The 22,723-nt window shown below is 38.6% G+C and overlaps 1 protein-coding gene across 3 annotated transcripts; it reads left to right on the forward strand.

Annotated features, from left to right (window-relative positions):
* Nucleotides 1-2,809: 2,809 nt before the first annotated feature.
* Nucleotides 2,810-6,440, forward strand: LOC104585676 (uncharacterized). Of its 3 annotated transcripts, none has more exons than XM_088894528.1 (5): nucleotides 2,810-3,499; nucleotides 4,139-4,238; nucleotides 4,669-4,756; nucleotides 4,977-5,055; nucleotides 5,200-5,445. In XM_088894528.1, exons 1-5 carry the CDS (start codon nucleotides 3,135-3,137, stop codon nucleotides 5,288-5,290), a joined length of 723 nt encoding a protein of 240 aa, XP_088750654.1. In that variant the 5' UTR covers nucleotides 2,810-3,134; the 3' UTR covers nucleotides 5,291-5,445. The 3 variants fall into 3 exon arrangements, with proteins under 3 accessions (XP_088750654.1, XP_010240934.1, XP_010240933.1); XM_010242632.3 differs by adding an exon at nucleotides 6,015-6,440 and having other exon boundaries at nucleotides 2,812-4,238; nucleotides 5,200-5,319; XM_010242631.3 differs by having other exon boundaries at nucleotides 2,812-4,238.
* Nucleotides 6,441-22,723: the final 16,283 nt, after the last annotated feature.

A 22,723-nucleotide genomic window follows, 5' to 3' on the forward strand; every position in this document is an offset into this window, starting at 1 on the left:
TTCTAACCTACAGAAAACGGGGTGCTGTACCACTGCTCGTGATTCTCAGCCGATACCACTAGTTGTAGTCTTGAAGGTCTTAGCCTCTAGAGGGCCCCTACCACTATCAACCTCAACCTATACCCTAGGTTGTTGACTATCCTAAGGCCTCGCTCATTCTTTGGTAAGTCGTTTACATGGGTCATGTTCTTTTTTATTACAATAAGTTAAATAATTGATTTTTTTATAAATTTAATTATCAATAGTGGCAATTTTGACATACAATGTTTTGACGACTTTCCTACTAAGAAATGGATATTATTTATCTACCTAACGAAAACTAATTTAATATGTGACTCACAATTACCCATACGCAAAGACATGTACCCTTCTATTTACAGAAAAACGAATGGGACTTAAGGTTGTGTTTGGTTGTTGTGCAAATTTTACTTTAACTAGGATAAATGTATAGGAGTGAAAATGAAGAAAAGAAAATTTTGATTTAACTTGTTTTGGGTTTTACTTTATTATGGGAGTGTAAATAAAAAAAAAAAAACAAATTTTGATTTAACTTTGTTTTGGGTTTTGCACTTTTACTTAATTCTGATTCGTGTTTTTACTTCATTTGTACTGCAATCAAAGAAAATAAAGCTAAAATTTGAAACAAAAAATATGTCAGAATTTACACTCAAGTCATTTGCACTGTCTTAATTTTGCATAACTACAGATTGATTTACATTGCAACCAAACACAACCTAAAGGTCTAACTGTACCGTTGTAAAATTTCAGCATCTTCTCTGAAGGTCTCTCCCTTTGCTGCCATGAAAAACTAAAAACCTCAGTTATCTCTGAAGCCTTGAAAATCTCAAGCCCTAATTGTCTGCTACCATTACTATCCCCTATTCTCCTTGCTGTTGCAGTATTGCTTGTCTATTCTTGAATAAACCAGTACTTTTGATAGATAAGTTGCTTCAACTTAAAATTCTCATTTTATAACAAGTTTAAACAATGATGTAGAAACTTTTTTTGGTAATAAAGGAAATTCATTAAACCAGAACAAAACAAGAGAGAAAACAAGCTACACCGAAACAAAAAGGAAAAACAAACAAAACAACTAACCACTAATGGGAAACTCCCTGTATAACAAATCAGAGATCACAAAAGGGATAGCACAATTGGAAAAGAAACTAGCAGAAAAAACACACTTTGCAGCTTCATGAGCTGCCCTATTCAGTGATCTTGAGCAAAACTGAAAACTGAAATTTCTTCTTCCAGCCATTTCAGCAATGTCACGACAGCAAAAAAGCAATTTCTGGATTTTCCTTCTGATTGGCTGAACAACAAGCTAGACTTCACAAGACTTTCACAGTCCGAGTCAAAATCTACATTTGTAAGGCCCAACTGATCTGCAAAATTAACAGCTTTCCACCCACAGTGCTTTTGCTTCAGCAACGAGCGGCGACGTCGACTTCACAGCTCCGTAACCAACTGCCGCCCGAAAAAACCACACTAGATTGGATGCATGAGACTCGACAGAGTCTAATAGAATGAAGGATTCAATAGCTCATTTTTCATCTGCAGCATTTTAGGCCCGGCCCAATCTGTAGCTGTAAATTAGGGGCTGTTTGGCATGTTGCCGTTTCCTGGAGCAAGGGCACCACATCAGCACCACATAAGAAAAAATGGTGCTCCAGGAAATGGACATTTGTTTAGAACTATTTTTTCATAAAAATGGTGCTCCAAGTCATGCTTCCCTAGCAATGCCAAATTTGGCGTTTCTTGGAGCTGCATCTCATTGCTGCCAACAGGGCAGTGATGTGGCACTGGATAATGGGTACTAGTGCTGAAAACGTTTCCTGAGGCAATGGTATCCAACAAAAAAAGTTGTCGTTGCTCCAGGAAACGTTATACCTAACAACAACAATTCCAAACAAAAATAAAAACACCATTTTCTAAAAAACGGTACTCCAAACCACACATTAACACTGCAGCATTGCCAAACATATACTTAAATCCCAGCCCAATTTGTGCCAACAACCCACCTGCTTCGGGCTTAGACTTGCTGCTATCGGCTATCCCATTGAGCCGCGAGTTGGGATCTCCTACCAACAAAACACGTTCCAACCCCTTCTAACCCCTACCAACATCTTACACAGCACGTCTTACCATGCGACTAGACATGTTCATGGGCCGGGTGGCTCGACGGGCCGGCCCGACCCAGCCCCCGAACGAGCTTGAACATGTTTATAGGTCCATGGGCTTAAACTCGGGCCAAAAAGCCCAGCCCGCAATAAATTCGAGTCGGGTTCGGGTTTTGTCAAAATAGCCAGGCCCGGCCCGACTTAAAATGGGTTATGTGATTATGTCCATTTGAATAAATTTTTTGATTTAAGAATGTAAAACTGTGTTTTAAAACGTAAAAGGGAAAAAAAACTATCTTGTAGGCCCATTGTTCATTTAAATAGAAAAAAAAAATCATCTGAAATTTTAATTCTAATTTGAATAGGGAAAATTGTAATTTTTTTTATTAGATCGTGCTTTGGGCTCGGGCTCAAGCTTCGAGCTTTTTATTAGAGCCAGACTCGAGCCCAAGTTATAAGCCCATTGGTCGAATCGGGTTCGGGCTCGGGCTCAGGCTTCAGGCTTTTTATCAGAGTCAGACTCGAGCCCAAGTTATAGACCCATTGGTCGAACCAGGCTCGGGTTCGGGCCTAACGTATTTCCATTAATGATGAATAAAAGCCCGGCCCGAACCCGGCCCGGCCCATGAAAAGTCTACATGCGACTGAGACCCGCCATGAATGAGATATAAGATGTCAGATTGTCTTGGCAGGGGATTGAAACGTATTGTTGTTAGGAGATCCGGACCACTCTCCCATTTCCCAAGTTTCACATTTTCACTAGATCAGAGAGACGCTGTACTGTATCATCCATCACTCATCAGACATCGAGGACGGCGATTGGCAAATGGCGATTCCTCAGCGGTGCAACTGCAAGAGAACAAGATGATTACCAAAATAGTTTGGTAATTTTGGAGAGGTAGAGGGGGCATTTGTTTTACCAAAATGGTTTCCGATCCCGGAGAATATTTCGACTTTCGAGCTCTGAACTGAACTGATGGAGGAAAAATATTCGTCTAGTTTTCTGCGATCAAGATGGCTTGCATCTTAGGCTTCCCGTACCCAATCTCACCTCCCTCTCCAAAACCAGGAAAACCCCTAACCCTTACAAACTATTCCAATTTCAAGTCTTCTATTCTCTGCCACAATGCCTCACGAAGTGCGTCTCTCTCCGTACATTCGTCGGAAGACTTATCCTCACTGTCATCTCCACCCCCCGCCATTACCCCAAATCCCCAGATTTTCAGTAATGCCGTCGCCGGAGCTTCTCTCATGTCGTCCTTGTTGGTTGCTCTGATTCTGATCCTCAAATTAGGTCGTAAGCGCCAATTTACTCAGAGGTCGATCGTTCGTCACAGTAACGAATCTGTCGAGTTAGGAAATCGACCTTTCTTGCGAAGGTCAGTTTCTTCCCATCATTTCGAATCTAAAGATGCTTGTGTTGATCTTGACTTGAAGTTTGCAATTCCACCTTCCATACGAGCTTCTTGTGGTTATCCACAGCTTAATTCATCGTTCCTAGGCTCTGTAAAGTCCTTTAGTGCTTATCCATCGGTTTCCAATGTTCCTTCGCTTGGCAATGGGATGAATCCAGTACCTTTTGACAGTTCGACTCGTAGGTTCCTACTTTGCGGTGTTGAGTCAGTAAGAAATAGTAGGAAGGTTGAAGGTGAAGTCGTAGTTAATTTTAGTGCAGAACCAATCGGTTTCCTGGATGAACAAGTACAACGGTTTAGTGAAACAAATGCAAGCAGTTCCAGTCGTAAGCAAGTATTTCTGCCTATTACCTCTGTTGCACATTTGGGGATTCCCGCTTCAAGTGTGGTATCTGTTACGGTTATGAGACAATATAATGAATCAAATGCAGGCAATTCCAGTCGTAATAAACTATTTCTACCTATCATCTCTGTGCAACATTTCAATGAATCAAATGCAAGCAACTTCATTCGTAATCAATTGTTTCTACCTATCTCTATGCAACAGTTCAATGAAACAAATGCGTGCAACTCCAATCGTAATAAACTGTTTCTGCCTATTAGCTCTGCAGGCAATTCCAATTGTAGTCAACTGTTTCTGCCTGTAAACCCTGTTGTTTGTTCGGAGATTCTCGCTTCAAGCTTGATATCTGTTGAAGAGAAGGTAATTGAGTTTCGTATCTTGCTGAGTTCAGCTTTGTTCTTTGTTTCTTCTTTATAGTTTAACAATCAAGTAGCAAGAGGTGTTCCATAAAGGTGAGAAGTTGACTGGAAATAATACCCAATCAGTGCCTCAATGATCTACTTTATGGGGAAGAGTTGTAGACTATAGTTTGGCGTCACTTTGGTGTTTTGGACTTAAGTTACATTTAACAAGGTAGAAACAGCAATACAACTTAACAAGATTGCCTTCATTTCTATTTACTTGAATACTCATTGGATTTGAGGCAGAGTTCCTTCTTTTGTTGCTTTTGTGTAATATTTGGAAACCTTGTTGTCTGCAGAACTATGTGTGTTTGTATTTGGAAACCATCATCAAGCTTTTAGAAGTTTACCCCTGTATGTTTGAACTGACGTTTCATATTCTGGTTCAGGAGAAACTTTCTTATAAAACAGAATTCCAATCAGCTATTCCGCTAATTGTTGTGTGGGCAGGAGCTTTTGGGTTACTTACAACAGGAGGTATAGGCTGTAGATTGTTTCCCTTAATCTACTTTCTTAAGGCTCAGTTTGGAAGGAGTACAAATGCAACTATCTAGAATGCAAAACCTTATATTTGTATGTATTTGTACTGTACATATTTGTATTTTGTACTCTTTCCAAACTAAGCCTAAAGGACTTTATCCATACTCTTTGCTAAGTCCATGTTATCTGACCCATTTTTGTCACTAAAATGCCTCAGTGGATGGGGGATTGGAATTGATTGGTTTTATTGCTGCCACTAGCTTTTTCCTTTATGATATTCTCTGGGCTTCAAAAAGGTAATTTCTTGTACTCTATATTAAGGATCTAAGAACAGTTAAGACATATCTAGCTTCATTTGGCAGGAAAATGTTTGACCCACTACTTTTTTTCTTGTCTAATTGTGTGTTTCCTGGTTATTCATGCTTTTTGCAATGAAACAGAAAGCTGTTATGGGAAGACCTCATACAAATCACTGATCGTGAAAAACTTATGTGCTTCTTGAAGTCTAGAAACATTATAATGAGAGGCTAATGATTTCACCAGGCCACCGTACTTGACATGTAAATTGATATCTCTCTTACTTTGAACAATGTACAGTATTTCTTGCTGTTGTAAACAAATCATACTTTATGTTGCGTGTATATGTTTCTGTTATAAAATTAATTCCACAAACATACAGTTTTTTATGCTTGCTTTTTATTTACTAGCTTAGGTAGAGAGCTTCTTTATATGCTAAACTGGAAGAAGAAACAGTAAATCATGTTTATTTGAAAACTAGAAAGTAATGTCAAGGTAATAGCAGCTTACAAGTTATGGTGCTACACATAGTTCTGCTTATCTGTAAGATATAAATTTCAACCTCAGTCCCTTTTTCTTTTGGTATTGCATATTACACAATACAGGGGAATCAAGGGCTGGGGACAGATGTTGGGTTTCTGCCCAACACAGACACTGATTCGAGATAGTGTGATCCCCTAGAGAAGAAATGAGAGAGGGAAGAGAGAACAAAGAGATTTCTGGGTTGAATCTAGGTAGCTTTCTTATTGCTTTGCCTTTTATTTATAGATGTACAAGTTGGTATTTGTAAACTCAAGAATTCAATAATCAAGATTGTCACTTGTCTCTTGTACAGCTAGAGCTAGATCTTGCATAGCTGGTTTTAACCCATGTGCCCTTTTCCTTGAGTACACTTGTTTGATAACTGGTTTACTGGCTTGGTCTTGGTTTCTAACAATTCCTTCCCCCTCTTAAGCAGCCTCGTCCTCGAGGATGAGGTGAGGAAACTGTTATGAGTATTGAGAAGGCCTTCCATGTTGCATCCTCTGGAGGCAGTCCTTGCCATTCGACTAAAGCTTCCCATACCAGTTTCTGATGCTGTTTGATCCAGTGATAAGCCCAGATATGCTTTTGGTTGCAAAATGGTGTCTCCATCCTCATCAAATTCTGGTGGAGCCGGGGCAATGCAATCTGAAGTACCTACATGTTTTTTCAATTTTGATACATGAAAAACAGGGTGTAGACGACAGGATTGGGGTAGAGATAATGTATACGCAACTGCTCCAACACGTTTAGTGATGGGAAATGGTCCATAGTATCTTGGAGATAACTTGTGCCAGGTTTTTCGCCCCAGTGAAGCTTGTCGATAAGGAAGAAACTTCAAATAAACCAAATCACCTATGTTGTATTCATCCTGATGGTGGTGTTTATCATATTGGGCCTTCATTTGTTGTTGAGCCCATGTCAAATTTATTTTGAGCTCCTTGAGAATGTTATCTCTATCTGATAGGTGATTGTCAACCACCGCTACCGAGGTGGATCCGTCTCCATAGGGAAGAATGGGGGTAGTTCACGCCAATAAAGTGCCTTAAATGGCATGATGGCATCATACCCATGGAGACGTGGAATGTGGAGTTGTACCACATTTCTGCCCAAGGTAGCAATTGGACCCATTCGTGTGGATTGTCACTGACAAAACACCTCAAATATGCTTTTAAACATTTGTTAATAGCCTCCTTTTGTCCATCCGTCTGTGGGTGGTAACATGTAGACCTGTTGAGGGTGGAGTGAAATACTCACGCTAGAAATTGCTTAAGAATGTTGGATCACAATCCGATAAGATGGATTTAGGTGTGCCATGTAAACGTGTGATTTCCCTGACGAACACAATTGCTACCGTTGCAGCACTATAGGGATGCAACAATGGTATAAAATGGACATATTTTGATAATCGGTCAACCACCACTAGTATGATGGGAGTATCCCTTAGACTTGGGCAGACCCCCAATGAAGTCAAGAGGCATTTCTTCCCATACTAAATCCGATATTTTTAGTGGCTGGAGAAGATCAGCTGGTGATTGCGACTCGTATTTCTAGAGTTGGCACGTTGGGCACACTGCTACAAATTCCGTAATGATGCGCTTCATGCCTACTACCCAAAAATAGTGTGATGCAATGCGGCGGTATGTCCATAAAATGCCTGAGTGTCCTCCCTCCTTCTTGTGACCTGTGGTACAATTGCAATAACTAAGGCAAGTGTACAAAAGAATTGGGCCTTGCATTGAGTAACCTGGTACTATTGCTGGGTTTTGGGCCCATTTAGATTGAATTGCTTGCAGTTCGGGGTCTTCTTAGGCTTCTTGTTTGAGAATGTCAAGTAGTGGGTATTGCGGTTTTGACACTGTTATAATGGAGAGTTCTTGTTTGCGAGATAAGGTATTTGCTGCTCTATTGGATGTGCCTGCCTTATACTTGATCATGTAATCCAATCCCATGAGTTTTTAGGCCCATTGAGTTGAGCTTCCGTATGGACTTGTTGTTCTAGCAAGTGTTTCAAACTTTGCTGGTATGTTCTTATGATGAACTTACGACCCATTAGGTATGCTCTCCATTTTTGGACTGTAAGAACAATTGCCATCAATTATTTTTCGTATGTGGATTTGCATAATGACTATCCACTGAGGGCTTTGCTGAAATAGGCTATTGGCTGGCCCTCTTGCATTAGAACGGCTCCTAGGCCTCTTCTGAAAGCATCACATTCAACAATAAAGGTTTTATTTAAATCTGGTAAAGCAAGTGTTGGTGGGCTGGATAGAGCTTGCTTAAGTAGATTCGATGCAGCTTGGGCTGTGTCATTCCTTACAAAGGAGTCCTTGCGCAAGAGCTGGGTTAATGGGCCTACCATCTGCCCATATCCCTTTATGAATCTCCTATATACCCCGAGAGGCCCAAAACCCCCTTAGGCTCTTGAGAGATGTGGGATGGGGCCATGATTTGATGGTGACTACCTTCTTCGGGTCAGATTAAACCACCACATGGCCCAAATAATGAATCCAGGTTTTGCCAAAATCACAATTTAGATTTTTTTTTGCAAACAGTTGGTGATGACGTAATGTTTCTAATGTGATTTTAAGATGGTCCAAATGAGCAGCCCAGTCTGTGCTATATACAAGAATATCATTAAAAAACACAAGTATAAAATGACGAAGCTATGGACGAAATGCCTCATTCATGAGTGACTTAAGCATCCACAACGCATTTGTGAGTCCAAATGGCATCACTAAGAACTTGTAATGGTCGTCGTGTGTTCTAAATGCCGTCTTGTGGACATCATCCGGGTGGACCCTTACTTGATAATAATCAGATCTTAAATCCATTTTGGATAAGATCGTGGCTGACCTGAGTTCGTCCAAGAGTTGTTCGATCAGTGGTATTGAAAACCTATCCTTTACAGTAATCTTGTTTAATGCCTGGTAATAAATGCAGAATCGCCAAGTATCGTCTATTTTCTTGACAAGCAGCACTGCTGATGAATAGGGACTTGAGCTGGGTTGTATGTGTTGCTTATTCAGCTACAATCCTCTCTATTTCTTTTTTTTTTTTTTTTTTTGAGAGTTTAGATACATGTATTTGCTGGTGGGGCACCCGGTGCGATTGGGATTTTGTGATCACTTTGTCTGGGTTATTTGAATACATCCTCAAAGTTTTCCAAGAGTTGTTGGAGTTCCATGGATATTTCTAGTTCTGGTTGTCCCGAATTCAATTCTGTTAGCTTGGGATTGTCTGGGCCTAGGCCCATATTCATCAAAAGGTGGTGTCCTTGCTGTCCGCAACACTTAATCATGGATTGGAGGTTTTGATTTTGGGTTGTCACAAGCCTTACACCTTGGAGATGGCAATCCACGCCATCTACAAAGAAGTCCATTGTCATGCGGCCCCAATCACATACCACTGGACCAAGCTGTGTGAGCCAGTGGACGCTGAGCACAATGTCTGCTCCTAACAACTGAAGAGGGTGTAGGTCAGTCAGAAGAAGATAACCTTGTACTTTCATGATGACATTTTTGCATAGACCCGAGTTGGGTCTAATACACAGTTAGGCCTAATTCCTTGGATAAAATTTCAGAAATGAAATTTAATGTGCTACCACTATCTATTAGAACAGATACGGGTTTACCGAACACTGGACCTTCAATCCTCATTGTTCTTAGGGAGCTGGAACTGCTCAGGGCATGTAGAGAGATCTTCGGTGAGTCTTGGCTGTTCTCCACCAGGCTGTTAGAGTCTGTCAAATTTTCTAGTTCTTCTGGTTCATCAGTTTGGAGTAGATAGGCCTTCTGAATCTTGCATTTGTGTCCTGAGCCGAACTTCTCTTTGCAATTGTAGCAGAGGCTGTGCTCCCGATGGTTCTGCATCTCAGTCCAAGAAAGCTTTTTGTAAGAGACTAATGCTTGTGAGTTATGTTCTGGAGCTAGGGATATTATGGGCCTGGATTGAATTGGTTCAATTCTGGGTGGGTTCATGATGAGAGGAGCGGACTGTGGAGGTCGCCCAATCTTTTTCCACTGGTTTAATTTTTCTTCTTGTAGTCTTGCAAGTCCCACGACAGCCATAACAGAGGAGGGCTGCATGCTCTTCACTTTGACTTTGATGTCGTCACGCAAGCCACCAATGAAGCCTCCAAGGAGTGCAATTTCCGGCCACCCCTGTACACGATCTGTCAGCTTCTTAATCTCCTGTTGGTACTTTTGGACAATACCCCTTTGGCATATTTTGGACAGGGCTTTGTCGTGATTTTCGAACCCTGTTGGTCAAAATCTTATGCACAGAGCCCCAATGAAGTTTGCCCAGGGAACTTGAGGGTGAGAACGCTAAAACCGTTGGAACTAGACAACGGCTTCACCTTCTAAATGGAACGAAGCAACCAGAACGTGTTAGTTGTTGGGTGTCTCGTGGAATTCAAAGTAACGTTCAGCCTTAAAAATCCATGGGATTGGATCATCGCTTGAGTACCTTGGGAAGTCAAACTTTCTAGGTCGAGTGTTGATCTGTCTATGTTCTTGACCAATTACTTCCTAATCACCTTCCAGGTTGCTGTTAGTAGCACCCCTCCCGATCTGAGTCAGTATGGCATTCAGTGACTCCTGGATGTTTTGAAGGTCAGTGGTGACCTTGTGCATAGAGTTGGATCGTGTGCTTGGCACAAGGTTTAAAATTTCAATACAATATGCCTGATACGGGGTGTACTGTATCGTATCTTCAAAAAACAGATATGGGATACACATGGAAATCAGACGTCTCATCTTTTTTTCATGTGTATCGGACCGTATCGGGGCATATCGAGACGTATCAAGGCTTATCGGTAGCATATTGACGAAAAAGATATGACAAAAAACTGAAAAAATAAAGGGGAAAAACAAGCTTCTTTCACCCCCAAATGATTCTAAAACTACAAACTTCATTCTTAGAGTTCTAGATTTGCAAAAAATTGCAAGAAACAAGTGTGAATTGTTAATTTTTTTGAAAATTTTTCAAATTTTGAAAAAATATGGAAAAAACATGTAAGTTTTTTCAATTTTTTATAATATCTTGTAATTTCTTTTTTCTTGAATGTTTAAATTTATGTTGATATATATTTCTTACATTCAAAACCATATTTTTTTTGTGTTATTAATAAATTTATGGAAATTTCATGAAGATATTTGGGGAAAATATGAATTAATAAAAATTTGAAAATGTAACTTTTCTCTACCTATAAAGACTAAATATGTTTTAGAACTAAGGATTTATCTACCATATCTATAGAGCAATTGAAATTTCTTATTTAGTATTTTTTTATTTTTATATTTTTAGAATTAAAAAATAAATAATAATTAATTATATTTTATCATTTGATCACAACAATTGAATATATTATAATTCTATAGATGATCTATCATATCCACAAACCAATTGAAATTTCATATTTAATAATTATTTTTTTTTATTTTTACATTTTTAGAATTAAAAAATAATTAATCAATTATATTTTATCATTTGATCACAATGATTGAATATATTATAATTCTATGGATGATCTATCATATCCACAAAGCAATTGAAATTTCTTCTTTAATAACTATTTTTTGAACATATTATATAATGTTTATTTATTTTTTATAACTTTTGGAAATAAACAATAAATAATTATTGATTATATTTTCACTTAGAAGTTGTGCCAATGCATGTTTTATGGTTAGGAGAGTTGGGTTTTTCTCATCCCATAAAACATTAAAACTTAAGAATTATAATGTATAAATTATAGTTAAGCATAAGATTTTTAATGAAATTATAATTTACTACAATATATTTCTTCATAAAACCATTAAAATATATTAATTTAATGTATATACACCTCATTAAGATCTTATATTTAGTGTTATTGATGTATTTTTATGATTTATTAAAGTATTTATAGTGTTTCCAAGCGTATCTTAGTTTTTCTCCGATATGCATGCGTATCTAAGGCGTATCTCGATACATTTTTTAAAATTGCCTTTCCGATACACTTGGCATTTCGGATACTTTGAATCTTGGCTTAACATTAGCTCTGATACCAGCTGTTAGGTTTTTACCCAACATAGACACTGATTCGAGATAGTGTGATCTCCTAGAAAAGAAATGAGAGGGAAGAGCAAACATAGAAATTTCTGGGTTGAATCTAGGTAACTTTCTTATTGCTTTGCCTTTTATTTATAGATGTACAAGTTGATAGTTGTAACAACTCAAGAATTCAAGAATCAAGATTACCACTTGTCTCTTGCATAGTTGGTTTTAACCCATGTGCCCTTTTCCTTGAGTACACTTGTTTGATAACTGGTTTACTGGCTTGGTCTTGGTTTCTAACAATAGAGCAGGGTGCACATGAAGCCCACTAACCTTACCACAGAGAGCCTATAGTTATGCAAACTTGATCCTATGCCTCCTTATGCAGATGAATGCCGAGTGACCATCTCTGCTACTGGGTCATTGGCAAGTTTCAAACAGGGACATGTACATAAATTGTGTCTAGAATGTCTGGCAATAGAACCTAGTTGTTGGCAATATTACCAAGTAGGTTTAAGTTGAGATGGTTTTATGAATCTAGTAATTTCTGTGATGAACTGCATCTGAATTTGGAGTAGCAAAAGGCACTCTAGCTGAAAGTTTTGATAATGAATAGGTTCTAGGAATACCAACTGATTACTGATGCAAGCATGGCTGCCCCCCAAGAAAATGGCCATAACACGAACCCTTCCCATAAGTAAACAACTCATTAAATTTGTCAACCAACTCATTACCATCCACCCTTTCCTTCCAACAATTATCATGAGTCATGTGACCCATTGCTACTAACAAAATGTGGCTCTTTTCATCAATTTCAGTCAGATCTCAAAAAATTCAGAAACTCTTAACCTGTGATTCCTCAACTGCCAGATCTAATGGCATTGTAGTTTCCACTTCTTGCTAATGTTGTGGTAGACGTTGGCCCGTGCCAAACCTGATTCGTTGGTATAGTTATATTGAAAAAAGAAATCGAAAATATAGCCTTCACTACAGGGCAAGGTCAGGTAGGATTCCAAAATCCTGCTTCAATTAATTGGGTCGGTTCAAGTTCGAGTTGGAGTGACTTTGAATTGGGCTGTTGTGATTGAGAGAACTCATCAAACACAACTCATTTATATCCCTAGGAAGTACAAACGAGTATGGATCACAGTCTGTAGATTAAGTGAAGGGATGGGATATCCATCACATGGACGCCCAAGTATTGAGGAATGGATTGGGCGAATTTCAAAAATTTCTCCCATCTTTGCAGGGAATCGAATTCCCTATTTTTTAGAAAAACATGTTTTTCAATGATCAATCTTGAATCAAGAACCAAACCAGATCTGAACCAAAAGGAGTAGGAAGGAGGATGTACCTGATACGGAGAAACAATATCTCCCAATGGAGGTGTTCATGCCCAAGGAAGGATCCAAAATCTGCTCCCACTGAAGATGGCGCAGTGCAGGATGGAGCAGAATCAGCAATGTTCTTCCAAAAGAACTTGACCCTTCGCAAGAATCAATTGGATGGATTGTGAGTACAGCTCCAACCAATCTTTTCCCAAAAGATTGAAATCAAGATCAGATCTTGATTTCTCCCAAGAACTGGAGATCGAACTGAGGGTAATGGCGGCGGCAGTAAGGAGGCGACAAGAGAGTGTTCGCAGGGTGCAGAATTCTCTCTTCTTGTGATTTTCAGCTCTGAAGAAAATTGAACATCAATCACTAATAGTTTTCGCCCTTTTCTCCTTTCATAATCTTAAAAGGATCAGCTCCTAATCCCATTAGGAGTTGCTAATCCAAATTATATTTGGATTAGAAGTCCCTTTAAGTGATAAGGGATAACCCTTATCTTATCTGCAAATCAAATCAGCCATCTCCTAATCTAATTAGGAGGCTTCCAGATCTAAATCTCATTTAGATCTTGGACTCTCTAAGTGGATAGGGTCTAGGCCCAATCCTATCAGCTGATCCATCTCAGAATTCGCCCGTTTTAATTGACTGATCAAATCAGTCCAGTTCGAAATGGGCTTAAGGCCCATTTAAGGTTATATACTCACTTAGCCTTCCAAACTGCTGCCCAGTTGGGCTTCCTTGTATGGCGTAGGACCCAAATATTGATCTACACATCAGCCACATGGGTTCAGCCCAGCCTTTGTTACAAGGCCTGGCCGAATACACTGTTATGGACAGTGCACCCCCTGAAACCCATCTCATGGGCTCTATGGGCCCAACACACAAGGACTATGGGCAGATGCAAGATTAGCCCATCAGGTATTATCCCCAATGGTCTTACACTTATCCTCTCAGCCCATAATGATCAAACACTGCCCAACAAGGGAGGACCTCTCCCTCGACTGCAAGGAACAGTGTTGCACTCTCTGCTTACATGGATCCCGGGAATTAAAACCTTTTGCAAATCATTTCGAAACCATAGCATATATATATATATATATATATATATATATATATATATATATCTTTATATAAATATATTTTGCAAAACAAAATCTCAACAATTGAAATTGATTGTCGGCAGTCTTGGTTTCCATCAAAGAGAGTGCATCCCCGACCATTACCTTTGTCCGACAAAGGGGCTGATCATGTCACTATGATCACCCACTCAGATGAATTCTTAGACTGTCCCAACATACCCAGGTTTTGACCCCCGCTAAGGATCTCACTGATTGGTACATCAAAGACAGCCCAATCCGACACCTAGTGTAGTATCATAATCGAGTCTAGGGGTTAGGTGTAATTTTCCAGTTTTGCCCATCTATCTCCAAGGTCCAGGGCAATACTGGAAATCTGGTCCGGTTCAAAGGTTCTATTAATCCTACACTGCATGTGCTTCGCGTCTCACCCTGGTAGCTGAGACAAGTCACCCCAACAGTTGGCCACACACCAGTGTCAACCTTGGTAGGATAATTCTCCCCAGACTTACCCAATGACTGTGAACATTCTAAACTAACACAAGTCTTAGTGTCCAGTTTAAGGGTATTACATAAAAACACACCACAGGAACATGAATCAAATGTGTACTTTATTCATTTACAATAAATTCATAATGTACATAATTCAAATCGAAGATAAGGGCATACAACTATCTAACATGAAGACCCTGTTTGGCAAGTCTTTTTAAAAGATCTTTTGGGCTTTTAGAAGCCCGGTAGACAAAAAATTGTTTGTTTTTGTTTGGCTAATGAAAGCCCATTAGATTGAAAGACATTTTCCAAAAAAGACTTTAAAAGACCAAAACGGTCTGGAGAAGCCCCGAGCCAAGCTTATGGTCTATGCGGGCTTTTCAGCTACCCGATGGTTTTCACAAAAACTATTCTTCTGGTTTTCTTCTTTTTCTTCCTCTTCTTCTCACAAATTTCAAGCGAGAGCTATGGATGACCAAGGCTTGTTATTCACCGTGTTCAAGCTTGTTGGATCCAAACTAGACGCAGAGGGAGATAGATACAATGGCGAGAGCTATGGATGATCGTAGAAGGAGAGAAGATAAAGCTGATCGAAACAGAGGAAGAGAGAGAGAGAGAGTATGAGAGAGAGGGAGAGAGAATGAAATAATGGAATGGAGTGGATAGATCGTCGCCGTTGTGATTTGCAGTAGCGATTGGGAAAAAACGGAGGTTGTGGAAATCAGTAAAAAAAGAACAAAAGAAAATAAAAAGAAGGGGAATGAGAGGAAGAGAGACAGAGATGGAATTGAACGATGAAAGAGCTCGGATGAAGTCGTTGTTGCTAAGTTGTCTGAAGTCGCCGCTGTGAAGAAGACGAGAAGGGCGTTTTGGGTCTGAAGTCGCCGTTGTGAACAATAGCTCTCGCCATTGTGGAAATCGGTAAAAAAAGAACAAAAGAAAATAAAAAGGGGAATGAGAGGAAGAGAGAGAGAGATGGAATCAAACGATGAGAGAGCTCGGATGAAGTAGTTGTTGCTAAGTTCGTCGCCGCTGTGAAGAAGACAAAAAGGGCATTTTGGGTCATCGTCGTTTCTACGTTTGTGGATAGATCGCCTTTAAGAGTGGGGATCGAGAAAAGAGCGGGTGAGATAAAAAAATAAAAGAAAAAAATGGAGAAGAGATATCAAAGAGGGGAAGATGAACAGTACATTAGTTGAAATGAAAAAAGTTAGGTTATATTTATATTAAGGCATTGGTAATTTTAGGAAAATTTAGGGAGTATTTTGTAATTTTAGGAAAGTTGGGTCAAATTGAATTTGTAATCCAACATTGGGGTTAAGAAGTAGGATTTTTTTATATTAATGGGCAATCAGGGGTATTTTCGTTGAGATTTGGAAGGATGGGATTTTAAGGCATTCTAAATCGATTGGTGGGGTTAAATTCGTGCAACTTGGCCTGGATTGGGCAGATCTAGAAAGGAGAGTGGTTCTGCCAATCCAAAACTTTGAAATAGAATTTTGGTGCGATAGAGGAAAACATGAGGGAATCTTTGGTTAAAATTTGACAAGGTGGGGTTTTTGAGCATTTTGGACCTATTTGTGGGTAGACCTATTCATAGGCCGGGTTGGGCTTTCACTCTGCATTAACAGATTTTTCTAAGGCCTGAGCCCAAGTTCGGCCCGGCCATCGGGCCTACAACTTGGGGCCGAGCTCGGCCCTCATAAAAAGCCTGAGGCCTAGGCCTGGGCCCGAGCCCAAAGTCTAGCTCATGCCACTGCTATTGCTGAAGCGGCTGAATATATAGAGAGAGAGAGAGAAATTATAAAGAAAATAATAAAAAAAATGTATATATTAAATTATTAATATATATTCTAATAAATATTATATTTTTTATATAATATATAAAATACATATTATATATTTTATAAAATATATAATGCTGAGTCGAGTCGAGCCGAGCTTTTTTGACAAATCCCGAGCTCGGCCTGAAACACAGTCATGCTTGCTGTTTTGGGCCCGAGGTCAGGTTTGCGGGCTTAATTGCATGTCCAAGCCCGATTGGGGTGCAGGCCTGGCTATCGGGCTATCCGGCCCATGAACAGGTCTATTTGTGGGGATAAATTGACCCAACAAGGCTTGGATCAAAAGGATTTGGAGGAGTAACGATTTGGTTCATCTTAAGCTTTAAAATGAAATCTTGGTAAGATGGAGAGGAAAATGTGGGATTCTTTAGTTAAAATTGTGTTGTGTTGTGTTGTGGGACCCACAGGTAATATATACATGTTTAAATATGTTATTGGGTCTTGCACATAACATTTAACATGTATGTGAGAGGGACCGGCAAGTATACTTGCCAAACGATTTTTTGGTCTTTCTAGCTTTTAAGAAGATCTTTGAAAAAAATCAGAACCAAACAGTCTTTAGTCTTCAAAGATCTATCTATAAAAACTCATCAGTCTTTTGAAGTTTTAAGCTTTCAGAAGATCTTAAAAAGACTTATCAAACGCCTCCTAATACTATGGATCTGACTATGTCTGCTCTCATAGAAACTGATTGTCAGTCCGTATGGAATGCAGGACTATCGGATGTTGGAACAGTTGTATGATCAATTTTCTTAACCTAAATTCCGGAAGCTTGTAAGTCAATTTGTTTCAAGGGTTATAATTTGAAGTTGAAACATAATTGTCATCGATTCGATAAAATGTGGTAAACTAAAAATTGCTGAAGAATAAAATGAGAATAGAGTGGCACTCGAGAGAGAACATAATAGAACTTGCTAATAGTTCAATGACGGGGAAAATTGAGTGCTAGCCAAATGTCAGGGTGCTCCCTTGGCTCCTCTTAAACAGCAAGATTCCATCAAGAAATTTCTTGCAAAATAGAGGAATGAAATTGAGGCATTGATGGTCAGACATGTGAGGATCAAATGTAGGACAACGATCATATTTTGATAAAACGCTCCATTGAAAAACAGATTGGATGGCAGTAGGGGTGTCAATGGACTGGTTTTGGATTGGACCTCGTTCGTATTAAAATCAATTTGGAAGGATTGGATAGACCAGTAAGATATATTGAATTGGATCAGTCCAGATTTAATGATCCAAAATATTTATGGGATTGGATTGGACCTGGTCTATTAGTGATGAATTTATATTGGATTGGGTTGGATTGAACAAATATCTGGTTCACTGATAGAAGATAAAAACATAGGTGTCAATCGACCAAATTTGGATTAGAACCAATCTAAATTAAAACAAATTTAAACAGATTGGAGGGTTCAAACATTGAATTGGACCTGTCCAAAATAATCCAAAATGTTCATTGGATTGGATTGGACCTAGTCCATTTATAATGGACTGACATTGGATTGGATCTTGGACCAAATCCAGTCCAATTGACACCCCTAGATGGCAGTTGAAAATTTCTGTGAAGGCCCATTTCACAAATGGTGGGAAGTGCATGGACAAACATGTAGAATCACAGAGCGCACCTCAGACTAACCTCACAGCCCTATCCCACCTTGTATTGAAAACATCTCTCTATGAATAACATACAAAATACAGGAGATGTTCCCATGTGCGACTGAGAAGCATTGTGAAGAATGCTCTGTGAGGAGCAGATCTGGCCCCAAACATGTAAAGTTCCACAGGTAAAATTTAAAATAGTTTCAATGGTGCATATGGAAGAACAGGAGATGATAAGAATTTAAAAATGAAGAAACCTTGCTACCTAAAATTATTGAGAAAAGCATGCAGCATGATGAAATAGTTCTGGTAAAATACAAGGCCCATTTAGCACCCCTCTTAATGAGCCCATTTGGGTAAAATGGGAAGCACCGAATCTAGATGTCACTAACCTCCTCGGCAAGAATAAAACCAATCACTTATTCTGCTGTTGGATTATGTTTGATTTTAGCATATAATCACACATGACATTAAATTTTTAATAGTCCCCCTATTTAACTTGATTTTAGATTAAATGGATTAAAAATCCCACCAGGGTTTTACAATTAATACGTAAAATATTTTACCAAATTCAAAAGATCTGTCTTCTCAAGGCACTCTTTACCCACCCTCACCCCACACACACACCACCACAAAAAAAATTGAGAGTACATGCCAACCTCTCACAGTCTGATTGGTTCCAAATTTTTACAAGTGGCATATTTAAAGGACAAGCCTCAATATGAGTAGTCCGGTCTTCTACCGGCAAGTAGAGCTGCCAATCTATGGGATTCTGGCCCAAGGATAATAAAAATAATATTGATCCATTCTGATTTGAATATATATTGTATCCCTATTCATTTTAGGGATGAGTGGACTGAAATCTATCTCAGAATTTGCAGCCCCCTCTTAGTTTATGAATAGCCCCCTATAAATCGCATCCTGCCCGTGGGTTTGGCATCAATCCACAGTGACGATTCAGTTCATTTCTACAAATCTTAGCTCTACTCTAGGGGTGGACTGAACTATAAAAACCTTTTCATTTTATATCAAGACAATTATAGGTCCGATTTGATGCATTGTAATTAGTCTCAAATTTAAAAACTGTATTTATCAACATCTCATTCAATATCATCATCATTATCATTCACGTCTTATCACACCCGAATGGGGTTGGTTACATGAGTCCTATTTAAATTCATATCCACTGTTAAATTATTTGTGTTTAAATTATTCTTACTATTCCTCCTTATATCTATCCCGAGCTCTTTTAGCCCTTCTAATGTGTACAATTACTTTTCTAACCAGTGCAATTAGTGTTTTTCTATGACGTGCCCTAACCTTTTTAGTCTATTTTCTCTCATTTCTGTTGTCACTTATTGGAGCTATTCCTAAATTTATATGGATAACTTCATAATAATCAAGAGAAATATAATAATCTCTCTCTTCAAAATCCAATAAGGGCATTTGAAATATTTCCTCGTTTTATAAAGATAAAAACCGCGGAATCCTTTTATATTGAGATGTTGAAAGATAATAGTAAGAATGAGGGGAAATTAGGTATTTATTAAAAACCTTGGGGAGATGTATAAAGTTTGATTTCTTATTTCAATTTTATATTATTCTAATAACGAAATGCACTTGTTCAATTGGACAATGCCATTAATGCTTGAATCTGTCTCCCCTACCTAATGGCATGGGGAACACCAACCTTTATTCTATGGGTTGACATTCTCTTGTGGTTGTGGGTTTTCTTTTTTTTATGTATTTAGTTTTTTTAATTTATAGTCTTTATTCCTTCTTCAATAATGAATTATAGTTTATTAATTTCAGGTTGGATAAGTTCATTTGACCCATAATGCCTAAACTTAATTTGTGGTTAGAACAGAAGCAACAACCCCCACATATTCCTTTTGCCAGAACACATGCTTCTGCAGCTTAAAACCTCCTAATATTTATCTTGTTTGTTTGTTTCTTTTTCTTCTTATTTTAATGTGAGTCTTGCGGGCTTTGTTCAAATTCAAAGTGCAGCTCTTGATGATACATTTCCCTCTCTCTACGTATCTAGTTCTTTTATGTGCTAAAATAAGTAAAAGCAATGGAATGTATCAATGACAGAGTCTGTCAGCTTCCCTTTCGTTGTGAAGGGGACGGACCACAGGGGTCAGTACTCAGTAGTAGGAATCTTTCTGAGGATCACGCTTGAAAAAGTCCGTCGTTGGCTTCCCCTTAAAGCGAAAGCTGAGGTTTAAAGTATTCAAGTAGAAATTGCAGAATGAAATACAATTTAGAAGGCCGGGAGTCGGGAAATTGAAGTCTCTAATGTCACCACATCTGCTTTTTATTTTTTATTTTTTTCCCTTTGTTTGTTTGATCTTTACTCTCACAAACGAGACTCCAAAACCTGCTTATTTTATAGCACCGTGAGTCCTTACTGATTAAAATTATGGTTTAGATTAGTTTGGAGTTTGGACACACGCTAGGAATGATTATTTGTTCAACTTCAACTTCATGAGCTATATGTAAGACCAACAGCTGCATTTGGAAAGATCATATTTTGCTGGCTAGTGGCTACTGCTACTAGGGTCTCTCTCTCTCTCTCTCTCTCATGAGTCATGGGCTCATGGGCATCCAGGGAAACTCGTTGTACGAATAATTGATTTTAAAAGAATTGCCACGTCATGATCATGATGGGTAGGGTTAGTGGGGCGGTAATTGAAATTGATAGCCACTTTGTTTCCTTTCCCTGTCCGGGGGGTATGCCGTAGACCAAGCCGAAAGTAGAAATTCTAAGAAGAGCATGGGCCTTTGGCCCATGTGATAATCACTCGTTGGTAAACAAACAACTACAGATCTTGTGGCCAGAATTTCTCCCACCGGCCAGGGAGTAGTTCGTGCGCTTGCTTGCTTGGGCCAAGTCAATGCATGCGCGTCTTTTATGTATATTGACGTGGCAAAAAGTTAGGCTCTTTGAATGGAGGACGAAAGCACCGCTTCACCGAAGCGTCCTCCCGACCGAGTTCCGAGTTCCGAGTTCCGACCTCCCTAATGTTGAACACGTGATCTGTTTGTGCACTGAGGAGGATTCAAGGTGAGATCACCCGCTGCGCCTGCGCGTCCGTTAGTGGAATGGTCGTAAGATAAAGTCGATATGGATCTGTGAAGGAGGAAGAGGAGGGAAGTACAGAGTTGGAAATCTCACTTTTGGTTTACCAACATGGAAAGCGCAATAATATATTATATATCCCACTTCATTCATTCTTATTATTAAAGGTTGGTTTCCTTTCCCAATGTGGCGGAAACGATGGAGTCGCTTCAGGTTCACGAATCAGATGCGCTTTTTCTCGTCAAAACAAAAAGAAAAGGGCTAGTTTTAAAACTGTCATTCATTAATTTATGGTGGTTTTCTTTATTCTGGGTTAGCCTTAGCCAGAAGGCCAATGCCAAAGCCCCAAGAGTACGGAAGCAAAAGTTAAATTTTGGGTGCAACCTTGACTTATGAATTTATGACGACTATATAATTAAATGGGCACATATATAGCTGCAATGGGGGCTCTGAAAATTAGTAAATGGGTGGGTCCATTCCATAATTCATAATAATACTATACAATTAATAATGTAGGCCTAATTGTTCATATATATAATATGATAATGATGAAGATGAAAGGGGAAAGGGGAAAGGCCCACCATTTGTACAGGGTTTTGCGCTGTAGGTTGTAGGTTGTTGGGTGTTGTGGTATGAAATTAGGAGCCAATGATTAAGCAGTATATGAGGAGAAAAATGTTGGGCACATTGCAATTGGATTGCTTCACGACCGAACCCGAAGGAACTCACATATCAATGTGCTACTTCACGACATCTCTCCACAACCAACCAACCAACCTGCACCATCAATATCAATGTCCTACTTCAGCTTGTCCTTTTCTATTTTAAAATTGGAAGTCATTTTTGTCTAGATGGTATGGCCGATTTCTATTCGTTGGTGTAAAACAATTTCTACACCATTAATGGAAACTTCGACCGAAGGCAACTCGTGAGGAAATGGATAGATTTGTAATTTGACATATTAGACTAAAGCCACATTTTTTTTTATATTGTACATGGGAAAGTAAAGTTGGGTCAATCCAAAATTTGATTTACGTTTAAATTATGAAAAATTTCTGATTAGTATCTTGTGCTTTGGACTTAATATCATTTTGGTCTTTAAACTTTAAAATGCGACAATTCAATATCTAAACTTTCAAAACATGACAATCTAATACCTGTTATTAACCATCTATTAAGTGGCACTTGAAAAATAAACAAGTGTTATCTAATTTTCTTTATAAACCATTCAAATATTGACAAAAAAATAATAGTTTTAAATCCTTGCCTCTTCTATTCAAGAAAGTTGGGGTGACCAGAATGTCCACTCAAATGTAACCCTAACTTTCTTGAATGGAAAAGGTAAAGATTTGGGACTAATAATTTTTTGTCAACCTTTAGATGATTGATAAAGAAAATTAAATAACACTTAAAGGACATTTGTGCCTTTTTTAAATGCCACTTAACGGTTGATTACCAGTTAATTAACGACAAATATTAGATTGTTACATTTTAAAAGTTTAAATACTATATTATCGCATTTTAAAGTTTGGGGACCAAAGTGACAATAAGCCCAAATTACAAAGTACTAATCGAGAATTCTCTTTAAATTAAAATCTCGATTTTAATTTTCTTTTTTAGTATACGATACTATCCACCAATGTTGATTCCACATCAACATTGGAACAAAC

Source organism: Nelumbo nucifera, chromosome 1, assembly GCF_055504915.1.
Source record: "Nelumbo nucifera cultivar China Antique chromosome 1, China Antique-T2T, whole genome shotgun sequence".
NCBI classification, from domain to species: domain Eukaryota; kingdom Viridiplantae; phylum Streptophyta; class Magnoliopsida; order Proteales; family Nelumbonaceae; genus Nelumbo; species Nelumbo nucifera.